Source organism: Mytilus californianus, unplaced genomic scaffold, assembly GCF_021869535.1.
Source record: "Mytilus californianus isolate M0D057914Y unplaced genomic scaffold, xbMytCali1.0.p SCAF_5, whole genome shotgun sequence".
In the NCBI taxonomy this organism is placed as follows: Eukaryota; Metazoa; Mollusca; class Bivalvia; order Mytilida; family Mytilidae; genus Mytilus; species Mytilus californianus.
Window position 1 is genome coordinate 63509286 of NW_026262701.1, and position 22499 is coordinate 63531784.

Sequence of the window (22499 nt, forward strand, 5' to 3'; positions counted from 1 at the left end):
GCTTGTTTGAAACAACTACCCTCATAATTAAAAGTATAACATTTCAAATTAGACCCAGTGTTCATGTTAACTGAAGTACTACCAGTACTACAATTTTTGTTCTCATTAATATATATCAACCATAATTCGAAATCAACTGTAGCCCAGGAACCAGTAGGGTCAATGGCTTTACGTAAACGAAATTGTTCGTCATAATGCTTCCAGCTTAAATTATTACAACGCTTGGCACCTAAGCGTATAATACTCATATATTTGAGCAACTCCTGAAATCTTTCAGGATGAAGATTACAATAAATACTTGTAAATATTATAAAAGCGGTTGTCCACACCTCAATACCAAAGATTCTTGACTGGTTTGGAGCAGACTGCAAGACAAGCTGCCCATTTTGTACCACTAATTTTTGAGTGTTTGAATCCGATGGCATGTTTTGTGCTAATATCCATATCTATATATTTACTTTTATAAATTTTGTCCTTTATATTTTGTGGTACATTTATTGCGATATCAGTATTTTTACCGTGTATTTGGTGTGGAATATACAAATTAATGAACTAATTTCCTGCATGCTGCACGGGTACATTATTTTCTGTGTGCTGCGTGTGGCTTGACACTGTGTTTGTATATGCTGATGTAGAGCTCTGTGGGCTAGCAGTTGCATAAATGGCACCCGAATGTGGTGATATGACACATATCCAGAAATCAACGCCACTTTGCTTATTTGAATATTATACTAAAGAAATCGGATACGGGTCACGGAAATCATATTGAAATGATAGGGAATTTTGAAAAAAAATGTCTGTTTTAACTTTAATTTTAGTGAAAGACAGGTTGCGGGGACAGAAAATAAATATACACAACAATATACACCATTTAAACGAAACATAATGACTATTGTTGCAAAAATCAAGGTTCCTGAGCTATTTTAAAAATCGAAGCCAGAGGCTTTTAACATTGCAGTATAAAATACAGACTAAAATGGCTGAAACGTCAAATTTGCAAACTTCGTGTTGAAAATTGGCTAACAAGGTCATTACAAAAACAGGTTGCGGGGATGAAACTTGAAACTTGAATGTCCAAGGAATAAGCAAGTCCAAACCTTGTATGTGTAGTCGTTGAACTCTAGGTTCCCACGTAAAGTTAAAATGCCCCTATTTCAAGAAGAATACACTCACGAAAACACGAAAAATTCACTAAATTCGCGTTCACTGTTTTGATTTTGACCGCCTGACAACTTTACGGAAATATCAGAGTGATTATAAACAAGTACTCTGTGACGGGCAACTTAATATAATATCCGTGTTTTAAAGATTTTAATGATATCAAGCCAGTCCAGTTCAAACTATTATCACGTGGTACAATTCTCGTTTACATATTATGAATATTAATTAGCAAAAGTACTACTAATTTCTGGCTATGAGATCCTAAGTCGGTTGAGTAAGTGATGGGACCAGTCCTAGACCTCGCTGTAGAAAATGTAGGTGCCATTAGCATTGATGTCTGTGTCTGGTGTCCAGTTGTGAGGATTTCGGCCCTTGTGGTGGTGTTCCTTGGCAGAGTAATGTCTTGTCCTTTGGCTTTACGCTTCCTGGCTGTTCTTCTCAACATTGTGCTACAACTCAACCAAAGTAAATTTTAACAAGTGTTTCTATATAACATTAGCGTAACAAAATCAAATGAGTGTTAAAGCAAAATAAAAATTACATTTACAAGAAACAGTATATTCGAGCTGTGACTGGTTAATGACATTATAATTTATGGCTTAATTTGTGATTTATCTCAACCATTCATTGTACTTTTACATGTTTACCGAGTCGACCCTCGGCTCAGTTTTTAAGATCAAGTGATCTGAAGTGTGTTACAGTGTAGGAACACGCGAAAACTTGTAGCAGGATACCTCACTATATTTTTGGTAAACTCCAGAAACAAGCTATCATTAGACACGACGATTTGGGCTACTGCTTGCTATCTCTCTGTAAGATTTCCAAGTTGTAAACTAAGTTTGTTTTTTAACGAGAGTTTCACTTCGGGTTTGAAAATAGGGGTCCGGTTGCCCCAAAGTGGGATCGTCAATTTGCCCAACAGCCGTGTACGTCCCTTCGCACCTTGGTCCGTTAATATCCTTTGTATTGATAACTTCCGTCTACTTTTTATAGCAAACAGGATGCTGACAGTAATAAACACAATTCTTTTGTAGAACACATAGATAACTCGGACAATTTGTTTCTGAAAATAACAGTAATATTTAAAGAGCGAGATACATTTCTCCAATGAACAATTTTATGAATAGTTTCAGTCTATTCTTTAGGCAATATTACTTTTAAAATATTATATCTTTTTACAATATTGTTAATATTACAATGATTAGTTACATTTTGTATCATCTCATCTATAGCCATTTCTGGTAAAAAAAAACCCTCTATAACTTCATAACATATATCTTTTACCTGAAAAATTCCAGCATTTATAAAATCATACCATATAACAGTTTTCCCACCATACAATACAATACATTTGGATTACAAAATAAAGGTTGATCATATATATTTTCAGTGCTAAGATCAAATTCAATATCATCTCTTATGAGATCAAAACCTTTAAAAATTTCTTTGTAAACATTAGGAATACATGGTAAAGACATGAATAATTATATTTCTTCTGATAATTTCATATTAAAAAATTTTAAAATGAAATATCCAAATGTAGACTTCCATAGCACTTTATAATTCTTGTCTAAACACCTGGCCAAAAATTTTAATCTAAATGCATACATCTTTGATTCAATATCAGGTAACTGTAAACCTCCATTACACTTTAGATCAATTATGGTGTTGTATTTTACTAAGTGTGCACCATTATTCCACACAAAATTAACACATGCAGTTTTAATATCTCTTAAATCATGATCTGGCATCGATGTTACAAACAAAGAATACCATAATCTTGACATATTTTATTTATGTCTACAACACCCGCATTGCGTTTGCTCGAAATTTACCTATTTAAGAACTACTGCTTTTGCGCAGAAATTTTTCAACTTAGCCATTTAAGGGGAGATAACTGTATTAGTAAAAAAATTTAAAGAGGAATGCTAAAGAAATTTTTATTTCTTACTTGTAGCAAGAAAACAAGTTCGGTGACACCATTTTTATTTTCCTAAAGCATATTATAAAGCCTATCTTCTCATATTGTATTTCAAAATTCTATCTCATAGATTTTATTCATTCACCAAAAGTGTTTTTTCATGAATAAGCTATGCAAAATTGGGCAATTTTGGACGACTTGTAGCTTGAAAATACCACCGTGACCCATACTTTTATTATATATTTAAAAAAAAACATGGTAAAATCGACATTTTTTCCGTGTATAAGAAAGTTTTTATCTCGGAGAATGTACCTAGGATCTACCTTATAAAATGTTTTGAAAAATTGTTAAAGTTTTATATAAATTCTATGAATTTTGAAATAAAACCAAATATATTAAAACACTTTTTTTTTAATTAACTGAAATGACAATGTAAAAATCGATATTGAAGATGGTGAATAAATCTTTGAGACAAACAAAGAAGAAAGTAAAATTGAGAATGGAAACGGGGAATGTGTCAAAGAGACAACAATCCGACCAAAGAGCAGAAAACAGCCCAAGGCCACCAATGGGTCTTCAACACAGCGAGAAAATCCCGCACCCGGAGGCGGGCTTCAGCTGGCCCCTAAACAAAAATGTGTACTAGTTCAGCGAAAATGAAGGTCATACTTGACTCCAAAACATATAAATGAACCAAAATTAAAAAAAACATACAAGACAAACAAAGGCCAGAGGCTCCTGACTTGGGACAGGCGCAAAAATGCGGCGGGGTTAAACATGCTTTGGGAGATCTCAACCCTCCCCTATACCTCTAGCCAATGTAGAATTAACAAACACACAGCAATACATACAGTAAAACTCAGTTCAAAAGAAGTCCGAGTACGATGTTAGAATAGGTAACAGAAGAAACTAAGCTAAATGACAATGATACATAAATTAACAAAGGACTACTAGCAATTACTGACATGCCAGCTCCAGACCTCAATTAAACTGATTGAAAGATTATGTCTTCATCATATGAAAATCAAGCACGATCCCTCACGTTAGGGGTTTAGTATCATACCATCATAAAATATACGAGAACATAACCCGTATCATGCCAACAACTGGTTTTAGAACAAATGTGTTTATTTCCGATGCAAAGACCCTATTAGTGAATCAATATTTATTCCAAAAAATGCCATCTTTAATGATCTGACAACAGTATCGTAACTATATTCCTTATGAATAAGTCTGTTTAAAGGTTTGGTTAGCTTTTGAGGTGAATGACGACATGTTTGTGCTTTGTATAGAATATTACCATAAAAGATTGGATGTGAAATTCCCGAACGTATAAGATGTCTGCACGTTGATTAAAATTTATGAATGATGTCCTAGCTTGTACCGATGATAAAATTTAGTAAATGTTTTGACAAGTTTGTGATATCGAAAACCCTGGTGTAATAATTTTTCAGTAATACAGAGATTTCTTTCGTTAAAATCATATACGTTGTTACATACACGAGCGAATCGAGCAAGTTGAGATATATAAACACCATAAGATGGTGACAAGGGAACGTCACTATCTAAAAATGGATAATTAACAATAGGAAATGAAAAATCATCTCTTTTATCGTAAATTCTGGTATTAAACTTCCCGTAGATATAGATATCAAGATTCAGGTAAGGGCCGTGTTCATTGTCCGTATTAGCTTTATTTAACGTCAGTTCAGCCGGATAAATCTCTGGAGTGTACATACTGAAGTCGCCATTATTGAGAGCCAATATATCATTTAAATATCTAAAAGTGTTATTAAATTTTTGTATCAGATGTTGTTTCGATAGGTCTTTGCTGATTTTAGTCATAAAGTGTAACTCGTAACAATATAGAAACAGGTCCGCAATAAGTGGTGCACAGTTAGTCCCCATTGGAATTCCGATAACTTGACGATAGACGGAATCTCCATAGCGAACAAAAATGTTATCTAGTAAAAATTCAAGTGCAGTTATCTTATCAAAGCAGGTCCAATTGACATAGTTCACTAAAAATGACCTAAAAGAGTTTGAACATATATTTTTGCATTCTGACTTTATAATGCCCATTTAATTAGGTGTGTGAATTTTTTCTCAATGAGATTATGAGGCAAAGTGGTATATAGGGTAGAAAAATCAAAACTTTTAACAGATTCGAAATCACAAATATGAGCATGCAATTTATCAAGTACTTCCAACGAATTATTTACACCCCAAAAGTAATTAATTCCACTATTTTCAAAGGCCTTATTTGAACAATTTATTACCAGGTTTTTGATTGTACCAAGTGTACTAGTAAGTAGAATAGACAGTTGAGTAGTGGAACAATGGCTTGAAGACGAAATAAATTTATATTTGTAAGGTGTTTTGTGCAGCTTCGGAAGCCAGTACATAGTTGGAACTTTCATATTATTCGGCTCTGCTTGTAAAGAGGTAGCTAAAAGTTTATGTTTTGTTATGATATTGTAATTATCATATTTGTTTATCTTGGCCTTATTTGTTTTGTGTGGCCTTATAACATGTATAATATGTTTACATAATATTTATAGTTGTTTACAAAATAATTGTATAATTGTGCAGTTTAGAAATCACTGGAACAATCATAGATACTGACGGAATGATTAGAACTTTCTATTTGACTTACTTAATAATTCTGGAATGATCATTATCAACGATGTTTAATTTAAACTTCTACCATATTCTAGAAGTTTCCGTTCTACAGTTTTCTAGGAGTTTCTCTTCTACAGTGTTCTAGAGATTTTCGTGACAACTATATATATACAGACACTAAAATTAGACTTTCAGATTAGACATTACTAAACTGGTATTCTCAGAAGTTCTCTCAGTTGGATTGACACTTGTATTTACGTTAACTACATACTAAAGTTAGACTTTCTGACTAGACATTAACATTCTTGTAGTCTCAGAAGTTCTCTGCATTTGTTGGATTGACACTTTTATTTACGTTAACTACATCATACTAGATTGTGACTTATTGGACATAATATTCTGTTTGGATTCCCGCAACAGTGAAGAGAAGAATTCCGGATAAAGAAAAGACAAAAGGATCGGACATATATTTTAACAGTTAAGTTGACATTTCAATTTGTATAATATTTCTTGTAAACTTGTGTAAAATAAATCTTCTATTATTGATTTGTGTCTTTTGTTGGCTACAATTTAAAGGTGATTTCTGACCGTAACAGTGTGTTACAGATGTCATTTTCCGAAAATGGAGTCAGTTGGAATGTTGGTGAATTCGTGATTTCCTTTTGCAGAACCTCAATGTAAAATTTACATCAAACAATAATGATATTATTGGCAGCCTTATCAGCCGGGATAAAAACAATTTCCTTGGCGAGTTCTTTTACGAGAAATAGGGCTATTATGGTTGTTGTTAGGAGTAAAATGCTCTTTAAATTGTTTAATACGAATATCAACTATGTTCATTACTGAATTAAAAAAAGAATCTACGGATTTTTTGTCAGCTTTTTCTCGTTTTATCTATTTCGTGCAGTAAGTACGGAGTGAGTCGTGGTCGATATTTCGACGCTCATTTCAATTAATAATTGACGGGTGACGATATTTAGGTCCTTTACTGAGGAATGATTTCCACTCTCGGTCATGGACGATGTTATAACATGGGAACTGGGGCCATAAATGTATTTGGAATTACTGCAATTTCATGACGTAGATGTATTGTCACTGATATTAACATCTTTACACACTTCGATATAATAACACATATTTCCGGGTAGATATTTTGTAAACATAACAAATAAGAGGGAACTCAGTATTATCAAAATAGCCAGGAATTTGTTCTTTAACGGAATAATCATTAAAAATACCGGCAATATTTACAAAATCAAAACTTTTATTGACATATTTGATTTTAATGAAACGTTTTTTATGATCTTCAGGGCGATCAATTTTGGGAAAAAATTTAGAATAACAATATGCAATTATAATTTGGACGATTTCATACTTAGGACTGCAATATGAAATTGTGTTGCAATCCTCTAAAATTTGATGTAATTTATTAACAGGTAAAGAACAGAGCTTGGTTAACAGATAATGTCTGCCGTTGTTTTGTGAAATAGTTATTTGGTCCGAAACATTTTTATTGTTGGTACGAAATTTTCTCTGATTGCGATTTATTCTACGCCCATGAGAACGGTTTTTTCGAACAGTTTTAGAAACTATATCCATAATGTTAACAGAATAGGTTCTTGATATATTACCAATTCCCATGATATTATCATTAAGACCGAGAGGATAGACTGTCTGTAATTTTTTAATCCAATTTAATTCAATTATTTTCCGTGATCGTACAAATTTTGAATGAGATTCCCCAGGCTGCTTATTTACTACTTCTAAAGGTTGAACTGTTAAATATCTAATATGATGATTGTGCTTCTTAAGGTGTTGATAAATGATACTTTTAAATTTATGGGGTCTTCTAAAACGATAAAGGTGTTCTTGCGTGCGTTTAGATCTGATTGTAAAAACATACGAAATTTTCTGTAATTAAGATTTTACTAACTTATACCATTATTGAGCTGGATAATTTGCTACAAGATAACGTTGAATTTCAACATTTCGCAAAATATTTTGATATTTTGCAATCATCACTCCATGCATAAGTTGTCCCAATTCTTTCGAATTCGGATCTCTAAGGAAGGCATTATGACATTTTCTGTACTTATGATGTTGTTATATGTTTTTTATTTCCTCCCTAGCCCTTTTCATCTCTCCTGTAGTGACAGGAGGGACAAATTTTGATATACAAATATTTTTTCCCAATGCTCGACCATCAAAACAACACTTTTCGTATATGCAAATTTGGCATTTGTGAGGACATTTTAGTTGGTTACGTATTTTTTTTAATTCTTTTACAACCATGAATGTAACCCCAGTTTTTAAAGTCATATGAAACGAGTTTCTAGTAATTATAATGTTAAGGAAATTATTGAACAAATGCATATGCATATATTCTTTACTAAATCATCTAAGCACCTTTTCGCATTTATCACGACCCAAAATGTATAATCGACAAACAATATTTCATTCAGTGACGGTTGATCCCAATATTTAGCTTCTAATTAATCTTTGGATCTGTTTCGAAGTTTACCGGATCGTGACATTGATAAACAAGCAATACAGAATCATGGAGCACGTGCAAAATAAGTGAGTTGATAGAGCGATGTTAATTTTGTTTTTATATTTTCAATGCATTACCATTTGTTAATTAAACTTTGTAAACAGTTGTTAAATGATTTGATGTTTTAAATTGTTCTTTCAGAATCTATTAACACTATTTATCTTCCAGTGCACGTTTGTTTACATTCTTTAAATCACGGGGTTTCCCTTGCACTTGCGCTGTGCGGATGTCAAAGTTCTAATGAGACTGGGTCTTGTTGTTAAGGTCACTACGGAAAAGATATCGGCGAATTAGAGTACGGGAAGACAATAATTCAATAGTACATTTCTGAAGATTTTGATCAGATAAAGATTTTCTTTTTTTCTTTTACTAAAAAGTCCATGTACTCTTGTTTTAAAGTAAAACATAGTTATTTAAGTATATAAAACATAGTCAACTTTTTTTTTAAATTTAAAGTTTCATATGACTTTAATAAAAGTATGCATTGCTTAATCAATGTAAATAATCAAAACAAAATTTTGCATGGATGAGTACATGCGAAGAGAAAGTTCCGATTAAAGTATTCCTTAGTTAGAAGACTTATGAATTTACTTACGTAAGGGAATTCTTAGTGAAATCGCAGTTTGAGGAACACTTGAGTCAATATGTTTTATGCAATACGGGTCCAGGTTATTTTCAGGATTAAACACAGATAAAAACCCAGGTAAACTACAGGTAAATTCACGCAAACGTAATACGCGTTGTTCACGCAGACGTAATACCAATTAGAATGCGAATTCGCGCAAATGTTGGTCGCCCGTTTTAGATTACTTATGTTTTGTTTTAAGTACCATTTAGTGTGAATTCGATACTCAATTAAATATTTATTTTAAGCGGACAATAGAAAAGAACTAGCAATTTTTACTTGAGGAAATGGAAAGGAAAAAGAGTTTAAGTTGACAAACTATTATTTATATGCTTAGTGTCAAATTGAATCAAATTGGAAGTATTTTACTTTCATATCCATGGTTACATAATACTCTGGGCTGGTGGATTACCATGTTATTAGAAATTACTTGTACCTTTTAAAATGACGACGTTTGCAACTTATTATAAATATTTGAGAAATTTATAAGTTAACAAAACGATGCTGATACATGATTATTGACTTAAAGAACAATATTTTAACCTTATATAGATCTACATGTATATGAATTCAATTTTTTATGTGACCCAAGTTCCAGATGAATGTGCATGTGATCAGCAAATTCAGTTACTAAAAGAATGTCAGCTGGAAAAATTAAACTAAGATTCAACAGGAAAACTTTTTGTTGACTGGTTTGACCTGCAAATACATATTTCTTATACATGTTACAGGTAACACGATGATGTACATTATGTTTTTTTTTTTCTATGATATGAAAACAAACAGAAAAATCGACATTATACTTTGACGCGTGTAATTTATATTTATCTGTTTACATTTATCACTTTACATTTATGTAAGGTCATGGCGATGGTTATTTATCTAAAATGTTGGAAAGTGTCCATTGAAGAAGATGCACATAGACCTAGGTGAGCGTCACATTCTCTTTAGAGTTTTATTGGAACCAGTATGGCATTTGGTAATATTAATGTTAAGCTCCAAAATTACTTTGGATGGATTAAAACACCTTTCCAAACACAAGAAAACAAACTTTGTAATTTTCTTTTTCTTTTAAGAATTGTTATCTCTCGAACATCAATAATTCCATATTAAAAGATGAATTCCCTCGACAACGTTTGCAGCTTGGAATAGACCTTGGTCATGGACGATTTGGTAAAGTAATGATGGCTCGCGCATTGAATATTTCTGGCCATGGAAACTGGGAAATGGTAGCTGTAAAAACTTGTAGAGGTTTGTAAAGCAATGGTTTTTTTTTCTTCTTATTATTAACATATGTTTCGAATTACATACAAAGATGATTATAGGCTATAGATGTTTTATCATATTGTTGAGATAAGGTTACTAGTACTTAAAACCACAGGTAGCTGCTTAACAATACCAAATGGTACAGAAGTTTTGCAGATAAGGAAGAAATATGTCCCATCTTAAGACTTTGTAAGAAACTCAAATAAAATGTAGTTTTAGAAAAATTCCGAAGTGTTGAACTGGAATTATAATATGATGAGTATACAACGTCAGAGCCTCTGAATTAAGTTTCGATTGTTATCGTCGTGGTCTCAAACCTCGGTAAAATTGCCTGTTAGGGACAAAGGAATATATTTTATATTCTAAGAGTCATAGGATATTGTTTTCTAAATAATGTAACGCGATGAGGTCTTTCGAGTTACAATTAATAAAACTAGAGGCTCTAAAGAGCCTGTGACGCTCACCTGCATCTTCAACAATGGCCACTTTTTAGTAAAAATCATCATTAAAGGAGAATAACTCTATTAAGAGTTTAACTGACAATTTGTTTGTAGATCTTATCGTGCTGATAATTTTCCTCTTTATAGTTTCTATTTATCTATTATAGTTTTTAAGATAATAAGCAAAAATGCAAAAAAATGTTAAACATTATCAGTAAAGGGCAATAACTTCAATAAGGAGTCGACTAACGATATCGGTCATTTGACTTACTTGTAGATCTTGTCTTGCTGATCATTTTTGCCTTTTTAAATTTTTCATCTATCTAGTATAGTTTTCAAGATAATAAGGAAAAAATGCATAAAAATGTTAAACATTATCATTAAAGGGCAATAACTTCAATAAGGAGTCGATTAACGATATCGGTCATTTGACTTACTTGTAGATCTTGTCTTGCTGATCATTTTTGCCTTTAAAACTTTTCATCTATCTAGTATAGTTTTCAAGATAATAAGCAAAAAATGCAAAAAAATGTTAAACATTATCATTAAAGGGCAATAACTTCAATAAGGAGTCGACTGAAGATTTCGGCCATTTTGGCTTATTTGTAAATCTGTCTTGCTGATCATTTGTGCTATTTAAAGTTTCTATCTATCCATAACAGTTTTGAATATAATAGGCAAAAATGGGGAAAAATGGGGAAAATTGTCATTAAAGGGCAATAACTTCAATAAGGAGTCGACTAACGATATCGGTTATTTGATTTATTTGTAGATCTTGTCTTGCTGATCATTTTTGCCTCTTAAACTTTTTATATATCTATTATAGTTTTTTGAGTTATTAAACAAAAACGCAAGAAATTGGTATAAATCATCATTAAAGGGCATTCTACTTATTTGTAGATCTTGTCTTGCTAATCATTTGTGCTTCCTAAGTTTCTACCTATCTATTAATTTTTTTGGAAAACGGCACTTTATTTCGTTTCCGGGTAATTACATGTACTTATGAACCACTTGACCAATGCTTTGAAAATTTTAATATATTGTTACTGATGTAAAAATGGAGGTCAAGTTTGATTTTGTCAATTTTCACTTTTGTTGTCCAGGAGTAGTCATTATGGCTCTTGATAGATAGAAAACTGGGACACCATGTAGTTTTTGTGCAATTACTTATGAATTGTTCAATCAATGCTCTTAAAATTTCAATATGCTGTTACTGATAACAAAATGGTGGTCAAGTTTGACATTGACGATTTTCATTTTTGCCGTTCAGGAGTTATGGTCCTTGATAGATTAAAAAATTTGCACTTTATGTCGTTTCTGTACAGTTACTTCTGAACCGTTCAACCAATGCTCTTAAAATTTAATATGCTATTACTGATGACAATAGTGGTCGAGTTTGATATTGACGATTTTCATTTTTCCCATTCAGGAGTTATGGTCCTTCATAGATTGAAAAATATGCATGTAGAAGGTCATAAAAGCCTGAAAGTGCCTTTAAAAATACAGAAAACCCAGTTCGCTGTCAATTTGACAGCTCATCCCTTGTTACGTTATGCATTAGTACAAGCTCTTCCTGACGCAAACGTTTATCAAAAAACTGTCTTGCAGTATTGAAAGCGCATTTCAGATTTTCCTTTATTCGTTTGCCCCTTTTGTATTTCAGATATTGTTTTTTCAGCATCCCTAGAAATTTTGAATACTGGTTTTAGTTCGTTATTCCAGTACGGTTTGTTGCTATGCTTCATTCGCTTCTTTATATTGTGTTGTAAAAGAGAGGCGAAAGATACCAAAGGGACATTCAAACTCATAAGTCGAAAATAAACTGACAACGCCATGGCTAAAAAAGAAAAAGACAAACAGACAAACAACAGTACACTAAACATAACATAGAAAACTAAAGACTGGGAAACACGAACCCCACCAAGAACTCGGGGTGATCTCAGGTGCTCCAGGGATCAGGAATGGTAAGCAGATCCTGCTCCACATGTGACACTCGTCGTGTTGCTCATTTTAGTACAAACCCAGTAAAAAGTATAATTCGGTAGGTCACATTCTGGAAAAAAGGGCACGAGATTGTAGTTACGACAATTGGAACATACCCGTTGTCATCTGTGAAACGGATATTCCATAACGGTCAACCAACTCGTGATGGCGTCCGTAAAATTTACGTAGGATTGGTTTAAACTTCACCACTTGGAACTCTTGGTTTGATAGAGGTAAAGTAAGGTAAGTCTCTATATTGTAAATGCTCAGACATCTCAGTGTAAAGTGTATTTATCAGAGTTTCGTATATCGTATTAACTTCATTGTTTACATACTGTCTTAGCAATGAATCTATAATTCCTTCAAGGGCTCTAGTACTAATATTGTTTTGTATTATTAAGTCTCCCAAACAAAGTTTGGAGACTTATTGGTTTTGCTCAGTTCTTCTTTTTATTAGACCCCCAAAGGGTGACTGGGGAATAGAAATATGGTCACCATTGGTCTTCCTCCGACCGGCGGTAAAACCCTCGCTAAAGTGGGGCGTCCGTTTGGCTGTGCGGGATTTACAAGTTCGCAGTCACGTCCGGTCAGAATGGGGACGTTAAATCCGATGCCTCGTGTAAAGAAAGTGCCACGTTCTTTGCACGTTAAGAACCCTTGCAACAACTCTTTGAGGGGTCCGTAGGTGGCCTGCTGCAAGGCTAAATTTTTGTCCTTATCCAATATACCCTCATTTTCCCGTGGCAGTCCAAATTTCCCCGACCTTCATCCCGGACGACCTCTATTACAGGACCTACCTATTGTTTTTATTGTTAACTTGGTTCTCGTCCTGAACATGCATGAAATATTTGCCACTGGACGTTAAGCAACCAACAATCAATCAATCAATCAATCTTATTATTAGGTCTTTTCACTTGCCCTGATTTATCGTAATGTTAGCGTAACTCAAATTGTTATTATGGCACCCTCAACGGAGTTGGGGTGACATACTGTTATTCTACGTTCTTTTTTTTTTTCTTATTTTTCTTCCACACATTTTGTCCGCGCGAGTTCTTGGAATCCAATGGACCAATGCTGATGGAACTCTACTATAATGAGGACCCCCATGTAAAGTTGTGCACCTTGCTATGGAATGGTAAAAAATGGCCGCCGTTTCCATGAAAACAGCAGAAATGCCAAAAAAATCAAAGTGTTCCAAACTGGAAGAAACTCCACAGGAATGGTAACTGGCATGTGCTGATTTGCAGTTTGACTTTGGAATTTTCATAATGGCTGCCGTTACCATGGAAACAGCTAAAATATCAAAAATTCTAACTCTTTCGTTATAAGACCCAACTGGATGAAACTTTATGAGAATGTTACCCAGTATGCTAAGATGCCAAGACAATATTTGGATAGTCCAAAATGGTCGCAGTTGTCATGGAAACTTGGGGCCAGTTTTACATTGACCCTATGGGAAAATGCATAAAACCACCATTTTTTTAAAGAGTATTGCACCAAGGTCAATGAAACTGTATTGATATATAACATGACATGTGGCAATGAGTTGTCTGCTTTTAGAATTTTGGAATTATCTACTGTAACCATGGATACAGCAAAAATGTCCAAAATTTTAAAAACAATCAAAATGCTGCAAACTGGATGAAACTTTACAGAAATGGTAACTGGCATGGGCAGAGTTGCATTTTGAAGTTGGAATTTTCAAAATGGCCACCGTAACCATGGAAACAGCAAAAATGTCAAAAATTTCAAAATGCTCCAAACTTAATGAAACTTTACAAAAATGATAATTTGCATGTGTAGATGCACTCTTTTACTTTGGAATTTTCTAAATGGCTGCCGCTTGCCTGGCAATGGGGGAAGGGTGCCATCCGCTATTGCTTGCAATGGCAAATCTAGTTATTATTATTTTTCTTCCACCTAATTTTGTCCGCCAGTTTTCTCAGAGCCAAAGGAACCAATCTAAATGATGGTACACTATAACAAGGAACCCTGACTTTCGAGTTGCAGTGCAATTTTGGAAATAAAAGATGGCTGCCGTTACCATGGAAACCAAAAAAAGATGAAAAAATAAAATAGGGTTTGGTGAAACCAACAAAAATTTCAAAAATTTCAAAATGCTCCAAACTTGATAAAACTGCACAAAATGTCAACTGAAATGTGCAGAGTTGTTATTTGTCTTTGGAATTTTCGAATTGACCGCCATTGCCATGGAAACAGCAAAAGAAACCTCACCTGACTACTGTATGGGCTTCACTCATTGTTGATGACCGTACAGTGACCTATAGTTGTTAATTTATGTGTCATTTTGTCTCTTGTGGATAGTTGTCTCATTGGCAATCATATCACATCTTCTTTTTTATATATAAAACAGCTCGTAAATTTGAGGCATATTCTGTAATCAAGAGTATGTGCATACGATCGAATACAAATCTGTACTGCAAAACATCTTCTAGAATATGCTAGATGAAAAAAATATATAATTTAAAGTGCTTCTATTCTATACAAAAATCGTGCTTAGAAGAGAAAATCGCCACCGAGAGAGAAAGAAACACTAAGTGTACATATTAGTGACATTTCTGTACTTGCATTAAAGTACACATCCGTGAATCACACACCTGCTAAAATATACACATTAGCTGAAATCAATCGATGAACGTGAAATTTAATTGTACAAGATAAGATACATGTATCGTGTGATACGCGAGCTATTAAAGAACAAAAATGAACAGTTAGTATGCCGCTCCGTCAATATATACACATGTTGTCTGTTCAAGGTCCCCTCTAAAAAGAATATAAATGTGCTAAGTCCACGATTATATACTTGCGCATCACGTGACGCCACGTTCTACCTCGCGCGTGGGTCTATTTTTAGGTTATAAAGAATTCCTAAACTATGTATAGAACTCAAACTTATTCTACGGGAAGAGAAAAAAGGGGGGGATCAAAGATATGCCAATTCCAGCATGTATAATAGATGTGCAATTTGACTTTGGTACACTCAAAATAGTTGCTGCTACTGTGACAATGTCCAGTACAGGGTGACATCCTCCGCTATTGCTTGCAAAAGCAAATCTAGTTATTATTATTATTATTATTCCACCTTTTTTGTCCTAGAGTTTTCTCATAGATTAGTGGACCAATCATTATGAATGGGTACCATAATGAGGACCACCAACTCTAGTTATGCAGGACACCTTTGGAATTTTTTTAATGGCCACCTTTTCCATGGAAACCGCAACAATGTGAAAAATTTTCAAAAAGCCAATTCTTTTATTATTAGACCAAACCAAATTTTATGAAACTTTATGGAAATGTTGCCTGGTATGTGTGGAAGCACCGACTATATTTAGAAATTCCAAAATGGCTGCCATTGCCATGGAAACTGGGGAAAAGTTTAACATTGACCCTATGGGAAAACATTTTAAAGGAGCATTTTCTTATCATATGTAACATGTCATCAGTCAGTGTGGCATTTGCCTTTGGAATTTTGGAATTAATCACCGTTACCATGGAAACAGCAAAAATTTCAAAAATTTCAAAAATGCTCCAATTTAATGAAACTTAATATGAATGTTAACTGGCAAGTATAGATGAGACTTTTCACTTTGGAATTTCCAAAATGGCCGCCGTTGCCATGGAAACATCAAAAATGTGAAAAATTTCAAAAAGCTCTTTATGTTCTAAAAATTTGCAGAAAGGTGTATAGCAATGCATATATGTGCATCCACTGTTTAAAATTTTTGAAATGGCTGCCGGTTAGTGGCATTGGGGGAAGGGTGACATCCGCTATTGCTTGCAATAGCAATTCTAGTTATTATTATTCTTCCACCTAATTTTGTCCTGCAGTTTTTTTGGAGCCAATGGAACCAATCTTAATGATAGTTAACTATAATGAGGAACACAAAATTTCGGGTTGCAGTAGGTCTTAAGAATATTAAAAATGGCTGCAGTTACCATGGAAACGGAACAAATGTGAAAAAAATCCAGTTTTTTGTTTTGGTGAATTATTTGGAGATACTTAAACTTAGAATCATTATATTTTAATACCATGTAGGTCCCCACTATATACTGGTTTTGGATGATTTTGGCAATCATTGGAACTACTATGTTGCCATGGAAACTACATCAAAAATTTCAAAAATAACAAAATGCTCAAAATTTTTTTGAAACTTCACAGTAACGATGAGCAACATAGGTAGATGTGGAATTTGGCGTTGGAATTTCCAAAATGTCTGCCGTTACCATGGAAACAATGCAAAAAGGTCAAAATGCTCCAAAAACTTCAGAGTTTGGTGAATAATTTTGGTATGCTTTAACTTAAAATCATCAAATTTTTATACAATATAGTTGTCAATTATATACAGGTTTTGAATGATTTTGACAATTATTGGAACTACTATGTTACCATGGATACAGGAGCAAAAATTTCTAAAATTTCAGAATGCTTCAAACTTAATGAAACTTCACAATAGTGTTGACTGTCATGTGTGGAAGCAGCAATTAACGTTGGAATTTCCAAAATGGCTGCCGTTACCATGGAAACAAGGCAAAAAAGGAAAAATTATGCGTAAAATTTGTAAATCCACTAAATGTTCTAAAAAATTATAGAAAGATGTATAGCCATCAGTATATATGTGCATTCACTGTTAAAAATTTTAAAACTGGCTGCAATCTAGTAACAATGGGGGAAGGGTGACATCCGCTATTGCTTGCAATGGCAAATCTAGTTATTATTATTATTCCACCTTTTTTTGTCCGCCCGTTTTCTCATAGATTAATGGATTAATTCTTTTGAATGGGTACCACAATGAGGACCACCAACTCTAGTTATGAACGACACCTTTAGAACTTTTTAAACGGCCGCCGTTACCATGGAAACTGCAAAAGTGTAAAAAAAAATCAAAAAGCTAAATCTTTTATTAATGGACCAATCCAAATGAAAATTTATGGAAATGTTGCCTGTTATGTGTGGAAACACTGACAATATTTAGAAGTTCCAAAATGGCTGCCATTGCCATGGAAACGGGCCAAAAGTTTAACATTGACCCAATGGGAAAACACATTACAGTGCCATTATCTCACAGAATATTAGATCAAACCTGTTGAAACATCACTCATATGTAACATGTCATTAGTTAGTGTGGCATGTGTCTTTGGAATTTTGGAAATGGTCACCGTTACCATGGAAACAGCTAAAATGTAAAAAATTTCTAATGCTCCAAATTTTTTGAAAATTTACAGAAAGACGTATAGCCATGCATATATGTGCATTCACTGTTTAAAATTTTCGAAATGGCTGCCGCTTAGTGGCAATGGGGGAAGGGTGACATCCGCTATTGCTTGCAATGGCAAATCTAGTTATTATGGCACCCTCAACGGAGTTGGGGTGACATATTGTTATTCTACGTTTCTTTTTTTTCTTATTATGTCACCCGATCGACAATGTCGGGTGACATATTGCTTTTCCTCAGTTTCTTTTTATTATTATTTTTCTTCCACCTATTTTGTCCGAAGCGTTTCTGGGAGTTTAGTAGACCAATCCTATTGAATGGTTAACATAATGAGGACCCCCATGTGAAGTTGTGCATCTGCTTCTGGAATTTTTTTAAATGGCCGCCGTTTCCATGGAAACTGCAAAAATGTGAAATATTTTCGAAATTCTTAATCTTGCATTATAAGACCTAGCTGGATGAAACTTAATGGAAATGTTCCTTGGTATGCCTAGATGTTGTGACAATAATAGGAAATTTAAAAAATGGCCGCCATTGTCATGGAAACAGGGCGAAAGTTTAACATTGGGCCTAAGGGAAAATACATTGAAGCTTCATTTTCTTGTAGAATATTGCATCAAACCAAATACAAATATATGGATATGTAATATGGCATGTGCCAATGTGGCATCTGTCTTTGGAATTTTGGAAATGGTCACCGTTACTATGGAAACAACAGATATTTCGAAAATTTTAAAATTCTCCAAACTTTCTGAAAATTTACAGTAATGTTAACTAGCATGTGTAGATGCATAGTTTGACTTTGGAAATTTCAAAATGGCTGCCGTAACCCTGGCAATGGGGGAACGAGGGTGCCATCCGTTATTGCTAGCAATTACAAATCTAGTTATGGCACCCTCAACGGAGTTGGGGTGACATACTGTTATTCTACGTTTCTTTTTTTTCTTATTTTTCTTCCACACATTTTGTCCGCGCGTGTTCTTGGAATCCAATGGACCAATGTTGATGGAACTCTACTATAATGAGGACCCCAATGTAAAGTTGTGCACCTTGCTATGGAATGGTAAAAAATGGCCGCCGTTTCCATGGAAACAGCAAAAATGCGAAAAAAATCAAAGTGTTCCAAACTGGAAGAAACTCCACAGGAATGGTAACTGGCATGTGCTGATTTGCAGTTTGACTTCGGAATTTTCAAAATGGCTGCCGTTACCATGGAAACAGTTAAAATATCAAAAATTCTAACTCTTTCGTTATAAGACCCAACTGGATGAAACTTTATGAAAATGTAACCCAGTATGCTAAGATGTCAAGACAATATTTGGATAGTCCAAAATGGCCGCCTTTGTCATGGAAACTGGGGGCAAGTTTTACATTGACCCTATAGGAAAATGCATAAAATAAGCATTTTCTTAAAGAGTATTTGACCAAAGTCAATGAAACTGTATTGATATATAACATGACATGTTGTAATGAGATGTCTGCTTTTAGAATTTTGGAATTATCCACTGTAACTATGGAAACAGCAAAAATGTTCAAAGTTTCAAAAAAAATCAAAATGCTGCAAACTGGATAAAACTTTACAGAAATGATAATTGGCATGGGCAGAGTTGCATTTTGAAGTTGGAATTTTCAAAATGGCTGCCGTAACCATGGAAACAGCAAAAAAGTTCAAAATTTCAAAATGCTCCAAACTTAATGAAACTTTACAAAAATGATAATTTGCATGTGTAGATGCACTCTTTGACTTTGGAATTTGCTAAATGGCTGCCGCTCACCTGGCAATGGGGGAAGGGTGCCATCCGCTATTGCTTGCAATGGCAAATCTAGTTATTATTTTTATTCTTTCACACTTTTTGTCCAAGCTATTTCTCAGAATTTAATGGATCAATGTTGATGGAACTATACCATAATATGAACCACTATGTGAAGCTGTGCAAGAGACATTGAAATGGCACAAAATGGCTGCCGTTACCATGGAAACGGCAAAATGCCAAAAAAAATCGAAATTCTAAATCTTTCGTTTTAAGAGGCAACCTTTTGAAAGTTTATGTAAATGTTGGCAGTGGTGCCCTGTGGTACCAACAGTACTTGGAATTTTCAAAATGGCTGCCATTGCCATGGAAACTGGAGAAAAGTTTAACATTGGTCCTATGGGAAAAACATCAAAGCAGCATTTTCTTAAGAAATATAAGATCACACTGAAACAAAGTTCATGAATATTTAACAGGGCATATTAGTCAATGTTGAAACTGTTGTTGGAATTTTCGAAATGGGCACCGTTACCATGGAAATAGCACAAATGTCAAAATATCTCAAAATCCTCCAAACTTAATGAAACTCATTATGAATGGTAAATGGTAAGAACAGATGAGACTTTGGACTTTGGAATTTCTAAAATGGTCGCCGTTGCCATGGAAACTGCAAAAATGAGAAAAATTGAAAAATGCTCAAAAATTTTTAAAAAATTTACGAACAAATATAATGTAATGTATTTATGTGTAAATACTGTTTCAAATTTTCAAAATGGCTGCAGTTTAGTGGCAATGTGGGAAGGGTGCCATCCGCTATTGCTTGCAATGGCAAATCTAGTTATGTCACCCGTACGACAATGTCGGGTGACATATTGCTTTTCCTCCGTTTCTTTATTATGGCACCCTCAACGGAGTTGGGGTGACATATTGTTATTCTACATTTCTTTTTTTCTTATTATATTTTTATTATGGCACCCTCAACGGAGTTGGGGTGACATACTGTTCTTCTACGTTTCTTTCTTTTCTTATTTTTCTTCCACACATTTTGTCCGCGCGAGTTCTTGGAATCCAATGGACCAATGTTGATGGAACTCTACTATTATGAGGACCCCCATGTAAAGTTGTGCACCTTGCAATGGAATGGTAAAAAATGGCCGCCGTTTCCATGGAAACAGCAAAAATGCGAAAAAAATCAAAGTGTTCCAAAAAGGAAAAAACTCCACAGGAATGGTAACTGGCATGTGCTGATTTGCAGTTTGACTTCGGAATTTTCAATATGGCTGCCGTTACCATGGAAACAGCTAAAATATCAAAAATTCAAACTCTTTCGTTATAACAACCAACTGGATGAAACTTTATGAAAATGTTACCCGTTATGCTAAGACGTCAAGACAATATTTGGACAGTCCAAAATGGCCGCCGTTGTCATGGAAACTGGGGGTAAGTTTTACATTGACCCTATGGAAATATGCATAAAATCTGAATTTCTTAAAGAGTATTTCACCAAAGTAAATGAAACTTTATTGATATATAACATGACATGTGGCAATGAGTGGTCTGCTTTTAGAATTTTTGAATTATCCACTGTAATCATGGAAACAGCAAAAATGTCCAAAATTTCAAAATAATCAAAATGCTGCAAACTGGATGAAACTTTACAGAAATGGTAACTGCCATGGGCAGAGTTGCATTTTGAAGTTGGAATTTTCAAAATGGCCGCCGTAACCATGGAAACAGCAAACATGTCCAAAATTTCAAAATGCTCCAAACTTAATGAAACTTTACAAAAATGATAATTTGCATGTGTAGATGCACTCTTTGACTTTGGAATTTGCTAAATGGCTGCCGCTCGTCTGGAAATGGGGGAAGGGTGCCATCCGCTATTGCTTGCAATGGCAAATCTAGTTATGTCACCCGATCGACAATGTCGGGTGACATATTGCTTTTCCTCCGTTTCTTTTTTTTATTATTATTATTATTATTCTTCCACCTAATTTTGTCCTGCAGTTTTTTTGGCGCAATGGAACCAATCTTAATGATAGTTAACTATAATGAGGAACACAAAATTTCGGGTTGCAGTAGGTCTTAAGAGCATTAAAAATGGCTGCTGTTACCATGGAAACGGAACAAATGTGAAAAAATCCAGTTTTTGGTTTTGGTGAATTATTTGGAGATGCTTAAACTTAGAATCATTATATTTTAATACCATGTAGGTGCCCACTATCTACTGGTTTTGGATGATTTTGGCAATCATTGGAACTTCTATGTTGCCATGGAAACTAAATCAAAAATTTCCAAAATATAAAAATGCTCAAAATTTTTTGAAACTTCGCAGTAAAGATGAGCAACATTCGTAGATGTGGAATTTGGCGTTGGAATTTCCAAAATGTCTGCCGTTACCATGGAAACAATGCAAAAAGGTCAAAATGCTCCAAAAACTTCAGGGTTTGGTGAATAATTTTAGTATGCTTTAACTTAAAATCATCAAATTTTTATACAATATAGTTGTCAATTATATACAGGTTTTGAATGATTTTGACAATCATTGGAACTTCTATGTTACCATGGATACAGGAGCAAAAATTTCAAAAATTTCAGAATGCTTCAAACTTAATGAAACTTCACAATAATGTTGACTGTCATGTGTGGAAGCAGCAATTGGCGTTGTGATTTCCAAAATGGCTGCTGTTGCCATGGAAACAAGGCAAAAAAGGAAAAATTATGCGTAAAATTTGTAAATCCACTAAATGTTCTAAAAAAATACAGAAAGATGTAAAGCCATCAGTATATATGTGCATTCACTGTTTAAAATTTTAAAACTGGCTGCAATGTAGTGACAATGGGGGAAGGGTGACATCCGCTATTGCTTGCAATGGCAAATCTAGTTATGTCACCCGATCGACTATGTCGGGTGACATATTGCTTTTCCTCTGTTTCTTTTTCCC

The 22499-nt window shown here is 34.1% G+C and overlaps 1 protein-coding gene across 1 annotated transcript in view; it reads left to right on the forward strand.

The window, feature by feature from the left end:
* LOC127701153 (tyrosine kinase receptor Cad96Ca-like) overlaps positions 1–22499 on the forward strand; it is a 359749-nt gene that overhangs the window by 187925 nt on the left and 149325 nt on the right. The window contains exon 7 of the mRNA XM_052204967.1: positions 9957–10131. Coding sequence (XP_052060927.1) covers positions 9957–10131 — 175 coding nt within the window. The remainder of the gene's footprint in view (positions 1–9956; positions 10132–22499) is intronic.